The sequence below is a fragment of the Acinonyx jubatus genome, chromosome C2, assembly GCF_027475565.1.
Source record: "Acinonyx jubatus isolate Ajub_Pintada_27869175 chromosome C2, VMU_Ajub_asm_v1.0, whole genome shotgun sequence".
Classification (NCBI taxonomy): Eukaryota; Metazoa; Chordata; class Mammalia; order Carnivora; family Felidae; genus Acinonyx; species Acinonyx jubatus.
This window is the reverse complement of record NC_069384.1, coordinates 72,164,042-72,177,266: the sequence shown is the minus strand read 5'-3', so window position 1 is coordinate 72,177,266 and position 13,225 is coordinate 72,164,042. Positions and strand designations below refer to the sequence as shown.

General features: G+C 35.0%; 1 protein-coding gene across 6 annotated transcripts in view; it reads right to left on the bottom strand.

Annotated features, from left to right (window-relative positions):
- Positions 1-13,225, bottom strand: part of ACAP2 (ArfGAP with coiled-coil, ankyrin repeat and PH domains 2) — a 148,696-nt gene that overhangs the window by 70,502 nt on the left and 64,969 nt on the right. For all 6 annotated transcript variants that reach the window (XM_027061155.2, XM_053221034.1, XM_027061157.2 and 3 more), the window contains 2 exons: positions 10,542-10,661; positions 9,691-9,744 (listed from right to left, as the gene is read on the bottom strand). In XM_027061155.2, the coding sequence (XP_026916956.1) occupies positions 9,691-9,744; positions 10,542-10,661 (174 nt within the window). The remainder of the gene's footprint in view (positions 1-9,690; positions 9,745-10,541; positions 10,662-13,225) is intronic.

The following is a 13,225-nucleotide window of genomic DNA, read 5'->3' as shown; positions in this document are numbered from 1 at the left end:
CCTCAAAAAACTAAAAATAGAACTACCCAACAACCAGCAATTGCACTACTAGGCATTTATCCACAGGATACAGGTGTGCTGTTTCAAAGGGACACATGCACCTCAGTGTTTATAGCAGCACTATCAACAATAGCCAAAGAATGGAAAGAGCCCAAAAATGTCCATCGATGGATGAATGGATAAAGAAGATGTGGTATATATATATACAATGGAGTATTACTCAGCAATCATAAAGAATGAAATTTTGCCAGTTCCAACTATGTAGATGGAACTGGAGGCTATTATGCTAAGTGAAATGGGTTAGAGAAAGACAAATATCATATGACTTCACTCATATGAGGACTTTAAGAGAAAAAACAGATGAACATAAGGGAAGGGAAACAATAATAATATAAAAACAGGGAGGGGGACAAAACATAAGAGACTCATAAATATGGAGAACAAACAGAGGGTTACTGAAAGGAGGGTGGGCTAAATGGGTAAGGGGCACTAAGGAATCTACTCCTGAAATCATTGTTGCACTATATGCTAACTAATTTGGATGTAAATTAAAAAATTAAATTAAATTAAAAAATATTTTGGTGTATCTTCCATAAAATAAACGTATTTGACTCAAAGGACTATCCTTAAAAAAATAAATAAAAAACAAAAAAACATTTATTTCTGAAGATGAAATTAAATGTACATAATCTATTGTGATAAGCACTGGGTGTTCCATGTAAGTGATGAACCACTACATTTTACTCCTGAAACTAATATTACATTATATATTAACTAACTGGAATTTAAATAAAAACTCGAGGGCCCCTGGGTGGCTCAGCTGTGAAGCATCTGACTTCAGCTCAGGTCATGATCTCATGATTCATGAGTTAGAGTCCCACATCAGGTGAGCCCAAGCCCCACTTTGGGTGAGCCCATCTCTCTCTCGCTCTCGCTCTCTCTCGCTCACTTTCATCCTCTTTCTCTCTCTCAAAAACAAATAAAAACTTGAAACCAATATAAATAAATAAATGCACATAATCATTTAAATGGGACTGTAGGCATTTGCTGATTTCAAAAAACATTTTGAAAATTTTATTTTGTGATCATACATAAGAGTAACATTTATTGAATTAACTACAACGAATTAGTATTTCCTACTTATGAAACGTTTCATTTTATTATCTTTCAATATTTATTTTAAAACATTTTAAGTATGCAGAAAATTATACACACATCAATTTCTGAACCTTAAGACATATGTTTCATTTTCATACTTAAATACATTTGCTTTCTACTGATTGTTGTTTCCCCACCATAATGGACAAATTTTTCATTAAATACTGCCAGAAAATCATTACATTCAGAATACAATCACACTGGTCCAAATTCTCTTCTTTGACCTATCTTTTTGTATCAAAGTTATTAAATGAAGCTATAAATAACTATGAAGTTATTAAATGAAGCAAATCATACAGGACTTCAACATGAAATGTCAATTTCATACAGAAAAAGATCTGTACTCTAAACTTCTGCAAACACAAAATAAGAAAAAAAGTTCTCGGGGCTCCTGGGTGGCTCAGTCAGTTAAGCGTCCAACTTTGGCTCAGGTCATGATTTCACAGTTTGTGGGTTTGGGCCCTGCATCAGGCTCTCTGATGACAGCTTGGAGCCTGAAGCCTGCTTTGGATTCTGTGTCTCCCTCTCTGCCCCTCATCTACTAGTGCTCTCTCTCTCAAAAATGAAAAACATTAAAAAAAATTTTTTTTAACTAAATTCAGGAAGTTTAGGAGGAATAAATCTCAACTTATGGATTTAATACTAGCTATTGACTTCAAGATATGGCTAAAGTAACATTCTGCTATCTGATTAATTTATTTCAAGCAATGCTTAATATTTCTGACCATTCACATACACTGACAAACTGTGTGGATTCGCTGTATTGGAATGGAGAGGCTGAGAATGAGTCACTAGGGAGTCAGTGCTATAATCTAGATCCACAGAGACAATTATTAGAAGTGAATTAAAGAAAGAAAAAAGTAGGAAGTCCAACTTCTGTGTATACCTGCAGAAAAGGTTTATCATTATTTTATTCAAAATCTATTCAGTTTATCTCAGAAAATTTAAGAATTACTTTTGTCAATGAAAGAAAAAAAGGATAAAAAATGAATGACTGCTCCTTTAAAGTACAACTTAAAGAGACAGAATTATCTGAATTCTAATTACACGGGATAAAGAAGCTCCTGCCAATCAGGAGGAAAGAGTAATAACCAAGCTCCTGTCAATCAGGAGGAAAGGGCAATAAATACTCACCTGCTTTTCACTAATATGACTACTTATGCAGACAACGTTCTTATCAATGACAATGACCAAGAATTTGAAAAGATCAACAATTTTAAAATCTTGACGAGGAATTGCTTGAAATCATTTCATGATAAGACCTATTTTGAGAAAAAGTTATGTTCATGGAAACTAGCTCAAGTTTCTCATTAAAATACTTTTTAGATATTTAGAAGTATTGTACTCATTCAATATGTAATATCTCCCCCAACAGTATGTTTTATTTTAACATAATTCTATTAAAAAGAAATGATTTATTTATTAAATACTTATTATTTTAACATAATTCCATTTTAAACTTTTAAAAATTTTCCACCAACACCAAGATAGGACATGACATTTTCATGAAACCATCCACTGAGTGAATGAGTGGACAGCTGTAATATGGAAAATCAAACTCAGAAAAAAATAAAACAAAAAGGGTTACGCATTTTATAGAATTTATGCAGCAATTCAACCTTAAAGCTTCATTCAGCAAAAATAATAATCAAATAAAAATTCCAACTTCCTTACACCAACAGCAAATTAGAATCCAAAAGAGTCATCAGTGAAGTTACAGAAATCTCTATGTTCCAGAAAAGTCAGTGTTCAAGCCAACTCCAGTATGTAATAGAATGCAGCACGCCTGACCATTCCATTTAAAAATTTTAAAAATCAGCACGCCTGACCTGCTCTGAAAAAGCCATGAGTTGGTGCCTTATAAAAACACATGGGTTAGAGAACAACCCTAGGAAATTCTCATTCTATAAGGAATAAGGGACAATAATATCCATTCTTACAGAAGAAATAAATCACAAAAGAATCCAAATAATTTTTAAATGACCAGATAAACTAATCCCAATCTATGTTTAATCTTGGCTAAAAACCCAAATGGCTCTATTATTTTAAACCTTTATTTAAACCCATTTATTAAGTTATTCATAAATGACATCTGCAGAATATCCAGCTTTTTACTGTGACACAAACAGATACACCAAAATCTAAGTATTACAAAATCTGCTACAGAATTTAACCAGATTGCCGCGTTTATTACATTTTATAAAGCAGTTTGTCTTGTCCTATAAAGCCTCCTTTGCCCTGTAATGCTATGTAATTAAAATTTCATTGTAGAAAATGCTACTAAAATAAAGCATTTTATGTAACTAGGCTTTTCCCACATTTTAACAAATGGCTCTGAGATCATATTGAAATCTTATAATAAATAATGCTGTGTAATCATAGAATGTTTACAACTAAAAGTCATTTAGTAAAACCCATTCATTTTACAAAAGAGGAGCACAAAGCTTAGTAAAATTAAACGACCTCCCCAGGAAAAGAATTATGCAAGTACTAGGGATGTAACAGTAAACAAGAGATCTGTCATCCCTGGTCATATTTTAGCTAAAGCAAAGTATGCAGTATTATGATGAAGGAAGAATCTTTGCCTCAAATATAAGAATTCTGATTCAAGTACACACGAATCACTCCTACTGGGAAAAATTTAAAGTATTTGTTAACAAGAAACAAAAAGGCCAGGTAAAGCACACAACATAGCAACTATGAAAGGAAAGGAAATTAAAAGGTAGTAAAGCAAGGTCTTACAATTCCATACTTCTATCTATTAGGAAAATTTCTGAGATGCTAAAAAAAATATGGGATAAAATTAGAAAGGCACTGGACATCTCGATATAGTATAAAACAAAGAGTTCTCTATAGATACATGTATAGTATATATATCAACACACACAAGCTCACCAACCTACAGCCTTAAGTCCTCTATGCAGACAGGCAGGCAAAGAGTAATCTCCTATCGGTTTGCAAAGCATCTTTTTAAAGCAACATAAATTTTAGTGAAAATAGAGATCCTGAAGTTTTCAAGTGCCAGAAACAATAAAAGAAAAATGTTTAAAACATTAAATACTTTCAATTATCTATTTGGTATGTGCTGTCACTGATTTAACAAATTTTTTTCATTTAATGACTATAAAAAAAACACTTAAGAATTTTCTTAAGTTCATAACCTTGGTCTCCTTAACTCTGCAAAAGTACTTTCTACCAGGAATCTCTAGGTGGTAGTAGCAGAAATGAATATAACACAGTGCCTGCAGTCATGGAAATTAGACAATAAATTAAGTACATACATACATTTAAGAATCAGATGATATATGTGTATATTGTGTGTGCGTGTGCCTGTGTGTGTGTAAAAGTCAGATTAAGGTAACCTAAGTGATGACAGGGTGGTCAAGGAAGACTTATCTGAGAGGTAGTGACCTAAATAAAGTGAGGGAGACGTGTAGAAAGAGAAAGAATACTTTAAGGAAAATAGCCACACATGGATATGAACAAAGAACATTCTGCACAGAATAGATAGCAAGTGCAAGGGCCCTAAGATGAGAATTACTTTGATATGTTAAAGAACAACAAAGAGTCCATGTGGCTACAGCCAGGCAGAAAACAGAGATGAGATCAGGGAGTTATCAGGTCAGTTGTCTGGTCATAGGGCTGGGGTATGCCATGTTTGGGTTTTATCCTGAGTGTGACGGGAAGCTACAATAGTGGAAATGCTGTAAATTAATTTATATTTTTAAGTTCTTTCTGGTTCCTGTATACAGAACTCATTGTAGAAGGGCAAGAAGAGAAGCAGAAACACAAGTTGGAAGGCTATGATATAATCCTAAACAAGAGGTGGTAGTATTGTAGACTTGGAGGTGGCAGAGAAACTACTGTTAGTTGGATTTGGGGTGTAATTTTGCTAATATGTTGGATATGGAGAATATGGAAAAAAGAAAAGTCATATAAAAAGCTTTAAGGATAAAACTCATTAAGCTGCACAATAATTTGCCTGCCAAAAATATTTTGAAATTATAAGCTTTACGGCTCATGTGTTGGTTAATTGTTGGCTTTCACCACCACATCACCCTTTCATGGGCTCCTCCTCTGTATTGCCAGATGCTAGAAATCTGCAAAGTATATTTCCTAGGCCTCCTTGCAAACAGAGAGGTTAGGTTCTGCCAATGTAAGCCAATGACAGCAGGCCATAGAGGAAGCCACGGTTTTTTCTGCTTCTGTTCTGACATAGCCATCAGTGAGCATCTGTGAGCCACACCAACTTTGAGCAGCCATCTATGACCAATCTGGGCAGTTTCAGTGGGCCTACAGGCTCCTTGGCTCTGCAGCAACCACAGGAAGGCAAGCTCCTGGCTTCCTGGCCAAGTTACATTGGCTGTATTCTCAACAGTGCAATACTTAGGAGCTCTGGGGAACAGTTTCCCATTTCCTCCAGCCCCAGGGGCAATAGCTACTTCCCATATTTACTAATCTCTAGATGGCACCACCTTAACTCTTTTTATTCCTCCAGCCCTTCCAACACTTTTGTAACCAATTCACTGTATTAAAATCTTTCTGTCAGAAATATCCTAAGTGGCTTGTTTTCCTGAACGTATGCCAACTGATATAGTAAAGAAAGAAGCGTCACTCTCCAGAGTCTACTTACACATATTGTTGTTCCTCGCAACACTTACATATAGGCATAGCAAATTCTATTATTTCCTTCATATAAAGCAACAAACTGAAAACTGAATGTGATTATTAAAATACTTTGAAGATTTGCTGACAAGAAATCTACCAATACACATTTGAACAATTTATTTGTCAAGTGTTTATCTTAACCATAAATTTTCACATTTAAAGTTATAACAAAGAGCCAAGGTATTCTTATGTAAAGTAATAATGCAAGACTTACTGATTTAAAGAAAATATCAGAAATAAGACTATTACAAAAGATAATATATTATGGAGAAAACATTTAACTTTTTATGTTAATTTCAATCAATAGCTTTTATCCCCCCCAAAATTAGTTCTTACTATATTACATTTTTTAAGAAGTTTAAATCCAAATGATCACTTGATTTAAAAACAAATCAAACATACTATATACTGGCATCTAAATCCTCTAGAAGGTAGAAAGAGAATAAGAAGACATTAAGAAAACAAATTGGTGCAAAATATTAGAGATAAAACCATAAAATGCTAAGAAGAGGGGTGCCAGGCTGGCTCAGTCAATTGAGCATGCAACTCTTCAACTTGGGGTTATAAGTTTCAGCCCCATGGTGTGTGTAGAGATTACTTTTTAAAAAACTAAAAAAACCTCTTAGAAGAAAACAAAGGGATAAATCTTCATGATCTGGGATTTGGCGATGGATTTTTGGATATGACCCCAAAAGCAGGAGCCACAAAAAAAATAAACTGAATTTCATCAAAATTAACTTTTGTGCATCAGAGGATATTATCAAGAAACTGAAAAGACAACGTATACAGAATGGGAGAAAATATTTACATATTTATCTGATAAGAATTAATATCCAAAATATACAAAGAATTCAATTTTTAAAATTCCAATTTAAAAACAGGCAAAGGACTCAAATGGCCACAATGGTAAAAATGGCAGAAAATACACAATGGCCAATAAACACATGAAAACATGCTCAACTGTATTAAGCATCAGAGAAGTGCAGATCAAAACCACAGTGAGACACTACTTCACACCTACTAGGACAGCTATGATCAAAAAAATGGAAAATAATAAACGTTGACAAGGATGTGAAAAACCAGAACACTCACACATTGCTGCTGGAAGTGTAAAATGGTCCAGGCTCTGTGAAAAACAGTTCAGTGTTTCCTTAAGAAGGAAGTAGTATAGAAGTATCGTATGCACCAGTAATTCCACACCTGGATCTATACTCAAAAGAACTGAAACCCAGAAATGAAGCAATACTTGTACATGCTAATTTCAGAACAGCTAAAATTTGAAGTACAATTAAATATCACCAGATAACTTTACCCTTAATTTGACCAAAAAAACCCAAAAAAGTAAGAAAATCAAATAAACTAAGAACCAAAAACTGGCAGATTTTTATAAAGAGTATGTGTTGATAATTTTGAAGCACCAAATAATTATATGACAGTCATATATGTTAAGCTTTTTAAAATTTTGTGGGGCGCCTGGGTGGCTCAGTTGGTTGAGCGTCCGACTTCGGCTCAGGTCATGATCTCACGGTCTGTGAGTTCGAGCCCTGCGTCGGGCTCTGTGCTGACCGCTCAGAGCCTGGAGCCCGTTTCGGATTCTGTGTCTCCCTCTCTCTCTGCCCCTCCCCTGTTCATGCTCTGTCTCTCTCTGTCTCAAAAATAAATAAACATTAAAAAAAATTTTTTTTAAACAAAAAAATTTTTTAAGAAGCACATAACACAAAAATTAACTCAAAATAGATTAAAGACTTGAAAATAAGACCAGAACCCTCTGTATTGCCAGGTGCTAGAATAAAACTCCTAGAAGAAAACACAGGCAGTAACCTCCTTGACATCAGTCCTGGCAATGATTTTTTCGATTTGATACCAAAACAAAGGCAACAAAAGGAAAAATAAACAAGTGGGACTACATCAAACTAAAAAGTCTCTGCACTGCAAAGGAAACCAACAACAAAGTGAAAAAGCAACTACTGAATGGCAGAAAATATTTGCAAATCATATATTTGATAAGGGGTTAATATCAGGAAGGAAGGAAGGAAGGAAGGAAGGAAGGACCTCATGTAGCTCAATAGGAAAAAAAATCCGATTAAAAAATGGGCATATGGTCTGAACACACATGTTTCCAAAGAAAACATACAACTGGCGAACAAATACATGAAAAGATGTTCTACACCACTAATCATCAGGGAAATGTAAATCAAAATGCAATGAGACATCACCTCATACCTGTTAGAATGGCTATTATCAAACAGACAAGAAAAAAAATAAAACCCAAAAGGACTAGAAATATACGTTGGCAAGGACACAGAGAAAAGGAAACACTTATACACTGTTGGTGCCAATGCAAATTGGTGCAGCCACTGTGGAAAACAGTATGGAAATTCCTTAAAAAATTAAAATTAGAACTACCATATGATCCAGCAATTCCACTTCTATGTATGATCAGAAAAAAGTGAAAACACTAATTTGAAAAGATATATGCACCTCCATGTTCACTGCGGCATTATTTACAATAGTCAAGATATGGAAACACCCTGAATATCCATCAATGGATGAGTGGATAAAGATGTAATACACATACACACATGCACGCGCACACACACACACACACTGAAATACTACTCATCTATAAAAAATAATGAACTCCTGACATTTGCAACAACACAGATGGATCTTGCAGGCATTATGCTAAGCAAAATAAGTCAGACAGAAAAAGAAAAATAGTGTCTGCACTCAGATGTAAAATTTTAAAAATAAGGGTGTCTGGGTGGCTCAGTCATTTAAGCATCCGACTCTTGATTTCAGCTCAGGTCATGATCAAGTAGTGAGATCAAGCCCCACGTCAGGCTCCACACTGAGTGCAGAGCCTGCTAAGGTTTTCTCTCTCTCCCTCTGCCCCTGTCCTGCTCCCACTCTCTCTCTAAAAAAAAAGAAAAGAAACAAGAAAAAAATCTTTGAAAAATAACAACAACAACAAAAAATGAGCTCAAGCGTATAGAGAACAGACTGGTGGCTGCCTGAGGCAGGGGTAGCGGGTGAAAGGGTTCAAAGGGTGTAAATTTCTATAAAATATTCAATGAATATGTTGTAGGGAGGTAACAAACAGCATGATGACTACAGTTAATAATACTGTACTGCATATTTGAAAGTAGGTAGGAGAGTGAGTCTTAAAAATTCTCATCACAAGAAAAATAAATTTTAACTATGTACTGGTACACGTGTTAACTGAACTTACTGCAGTAATCATTTTGTAGTATATACAAATACAGAATCGTTACTTGGAATCTCTGTATACATAAAACTAACATAATGTCAATTATATCTCAATAAAAATTTTAAAAAAAGAATGTATAACTCATAAGCTACCATGTTTTCAGTAAAGTTTTACAAAATTTATAAAGGAATTTCTTGACATTCTAAAAGTATCCCTCATTCTTGAAGGCTAAATGCCCTCATCTTAAAGACACATATAAATTGCCCAAAGAATACAGCAGTCTTTAATACTGGCAACTGATAAGACAAAGAGGATATATTTGTAAGTATTTAAAAGAAATAGCTAAATTTAGAATGATGACTTTTACTTCGTCATTCTTAAAATACTTCCTTAAGAACTCCCAAAGGCACAACTTAAACAAAAAAATAGCTCTTATGGGTATATATTTCAGTGATATTAAGTTCACCTTACTAGAACAAGAAAAAAAATCTCTCTCTGTCTCATACACATACACATGTTAGATCCACCCAACTAAAAAGCTGACAATTTAAAGTTATTGAATTACAACTTAAGTACTTTTGTAAAATACTGCCACTCAAGGAATATACTAAATATTAACATGGTCATAGTAACACCTACTTGCTGACACTTACTGTGTGAAAATTTATCATTTCTTGAAGACTGTCAGAAAACTTGGTTAAACTTGTCTATGAAAGAAACCAAAAGAAAACCAAGTCATTTAAAAGCCACTAAAATAGGTCACAAAAATGTTACTTCAGCATTTCTGACAGAAAGATCAAGTTACATTGTAAACAATGACATTTACTTGCAAGGGCAATTTTATGGCATTCCCTCATGGGCATTCTCTGCAAAGAGGACAAGTCTACATGTGGTGAGTGACATAAAACCCCAGAACAGTCAAAGAATTAATATTGTCATATCAGTAGGAGTATGCTAACAAATAGTAATGGCACATATAAACCTAAAGGTAAAATTGAGTGTATCAAGACTGCACATTTAGACATCCCGGAGTCAAATAATCATGAAAGCACATCCATTACCTAACCAGGTATTATTCCTCCTGGAAGAAATAACATAATACCACAGAGTACAGCAAGGGTCTAAGTTAACCAAGCATAGCGAGCTGACAAGAACTTTCCTATACAGCCCCATACGTACAGTTAAATACTATTCTTAAGGTTTAATGCTCTCTGCTTGCCCCTATAAGCTCCTACTAGGGAGCATAATCCTCCTCTGCCTGCTCAGGCCCTCTTGTAGAGGATTCAGCTCACCTACCAGAAGTAAGCTTACATTCACAATGCAAATCATCCATCAACTTCCAACTATGCTAGAGAACAGAATTATAGAAAATAAGACCAATAGGTGATAGCTTTTCTATTCCACTATTTTACCACTATAGCCACTAATATGTTTAATAAACGAATGCATAATTCTTTAATATCCTGTTGCATTTAACATATTAACTAATTTTAATAATACTAACCTCAACTACAGCATCATTACTAGAATATTGTGCCAGGTCTCGAATCCCATTCATGAATTGTTTATTTGCAACACAAAAGGCCTTTCCGGTATCAATCATTGCGATACAAAGTTTCACAAGCTGAAAAAGAAAAACATTACATCAGGTTGAAAATAATTATACAAATTACTTAGTTGAACAAGTGTTAGTAGTAGCTTCATGAGTTAGCCTAGTTTAGATAAATTATGGTTCATCAATAAATCCAAAATAGACCAATTGAAAATTGCTCTTTTCCCCTCTGACTTATAAAGTAAATTCATAGGAGGGTTGTACCAAAACAGTTGACCTTTTAGGACCCAGAAGCTGTGTTGAAACAACAACAAATCATTTTATCAAGTCAAATTCAAGCCCATAAATTAATTCTATAAAAATTTGTCTAGGAAGAACAGGGAACTTGAGGCAGAACAACCAGTATGTTAAAAAATATTTTAAATTAAAAAAAAAAAAAAACTCAAAACCTGTGGTATGTTGGAGAAAAGGGGAATAAGCTGACATGTTGAGTTAGTCATGCTGGGCATTTCAGTGTCAATCTATCAAAGCAGATGTCAGAATTGATTAATCAACCATATTTCTCCAATGCCTACTGTCCTAGGCACTGTGCTAGTGTTAAAATTGAGACTTTCTTTCATCTTTCTTTCTCTTTAATTCCTTTCCTCCCTCCCTTTCTTTTTTCCATTCCTTATTTTTCTCCTTTCATTCAAACATAGAACATTTTCTTTAATCAAGCAGTATCTTGGGTCAATACATATATATACATACATATTTTTTTTCTTCTTTTTAAAGTGGAGAAGGAAAGGATACTGAGGGGGTAATGCAGGGGTGGGAGGGCACCACGAAGAGCCCCCCCCCCAAAAAAAAAACCTTTAAAAAACATCTAAAGGATCTCAGGAGTATATTTTAAAACTGTTATACCCTAGGGCCTAGAAGAACAGAAATTAAAGATATAATCTCTCACAAAACAGATGAACATAAGGGAAGGGAAACATAAGTAATATAAAAACAGGGAGAAGGACAAAACATAAGGGACTCTTAAAAATGGAGAACAGAGGGTTAGTGGAGGGGTTGTGGGAGGGGGGGATGGGCTAAATGGGTAAGGGGCATTAAGTCTCTGTTGCACTATATGCTAACTAACTTGCATGTAAATTTAAAAAATAAATTAAGTTAAAAAATTTTTAAAAAAACATAATCTCTCTCTCAGAAGCTCTAATTCTAACCAACAGACAAGCAGATACATTCCCTACAGCAAAAACACGACTGCTATGCATGACAAAACCAAGCATGATGGAACAAAGGAAGAACATCTAACCAGAACTATGGGCTTAAATAAGGGAAGGATTCCTGGAAAAGGTAACACTTGAGAAAAGCCCTGAAGACCAACAGGAATTAGCCAATCAGACAAAAGTAATGGGAAGACACTACTCTAGGAAGAACATGTGCTAAGGCCCAGAAGCTCAGTGGGCAGGACAGAGGCAGTGTGCAGTGTGAAAATGTGTGGCATTAAAAGTATGATGTTAGAAATATATACAAGGACCAGATCAGGACAAGCCTTGTGTACAATGCTAAGATGTTCACATTTTGTGTGAAAGGAAAAGTGAAGACAATGATTGGTGAGTTCTCCTGAGTTCCATCTTAGAATGATGATCTAAAAGGAGAAAAAATAAAAACATGGAAAGAAATAATAAAGATAAGGAGATTGGACCAAAAACCATGAGCGTCTAAATTAAGGCAGTAAGCAGGGAGAGAAAAGGGGAGACAAATTCAAGAACTACAGTCAAGTATTCTGGTACACTTATGCAGACGACTGTGTCCCACCAAGGGGAAAGTTGGAGCTGAAATTCAGCCTGAGCTTGGCCTGCCATGGACTACTAATTCACACATTAAACTGGCCAGCAAAAAACTTGTTTTCACTGTGTTGAGCCTGTGAGATAAGCCAAGTGGAAAGCTGATCAAACACAAATGAACACAGATGTTTGCAACTCAAAAAAGACTGTAGATATAGATACAGAAGGCATCAAAAAATATACAGTATCAGTGCTACAGTGTTATGTCCTAGACAGAGAGCAGAGGACAGATGCAGAGTGAAAATTACACAAAGGAGACTAAAGAGGAAGAGGGAAAGTAGGAGAAAAAGCAAGAGAATAATTTCACCAAAGTAGAAAAAAGAACAATGTATCAAAAGATGGATGATGAATGGTTCGAAAACTCATAAAAGTCAAGTTTTAAAAAGACTTAAAAAACGTCTATTGAGTTTGGTGGCAAAGTCACCAGCATCCCCGGCAAGAATGTTTTAAGAGAAACTGACTGGGGGGCTGTTAGTCAGGTTACAGTAAATTATGAACTATAGATGAAGACGACAAAATGATAGCTCAATATATGCATATAAATTCTACAGAATACCCACAAGAACATCCTATACTAAAATAAGGATTCTGTGATAAAACAAATCTGGCAAACTCTAGGGGTTTTTTTAATTTTTTTTTAACGTTTATTTATTTTTGAGAGACAGATCATGAGCAGGAGAAGGACAGAGAGAGGGGGGACACAGAATCCGAGGCAGTCTCCAGGCCCGAGCTGTCAGCACAGAGCCGGACGCGGGGCTCGAACCCACAAACTGCAAGATCATGACCTGAGCTGAAGTCGGACGC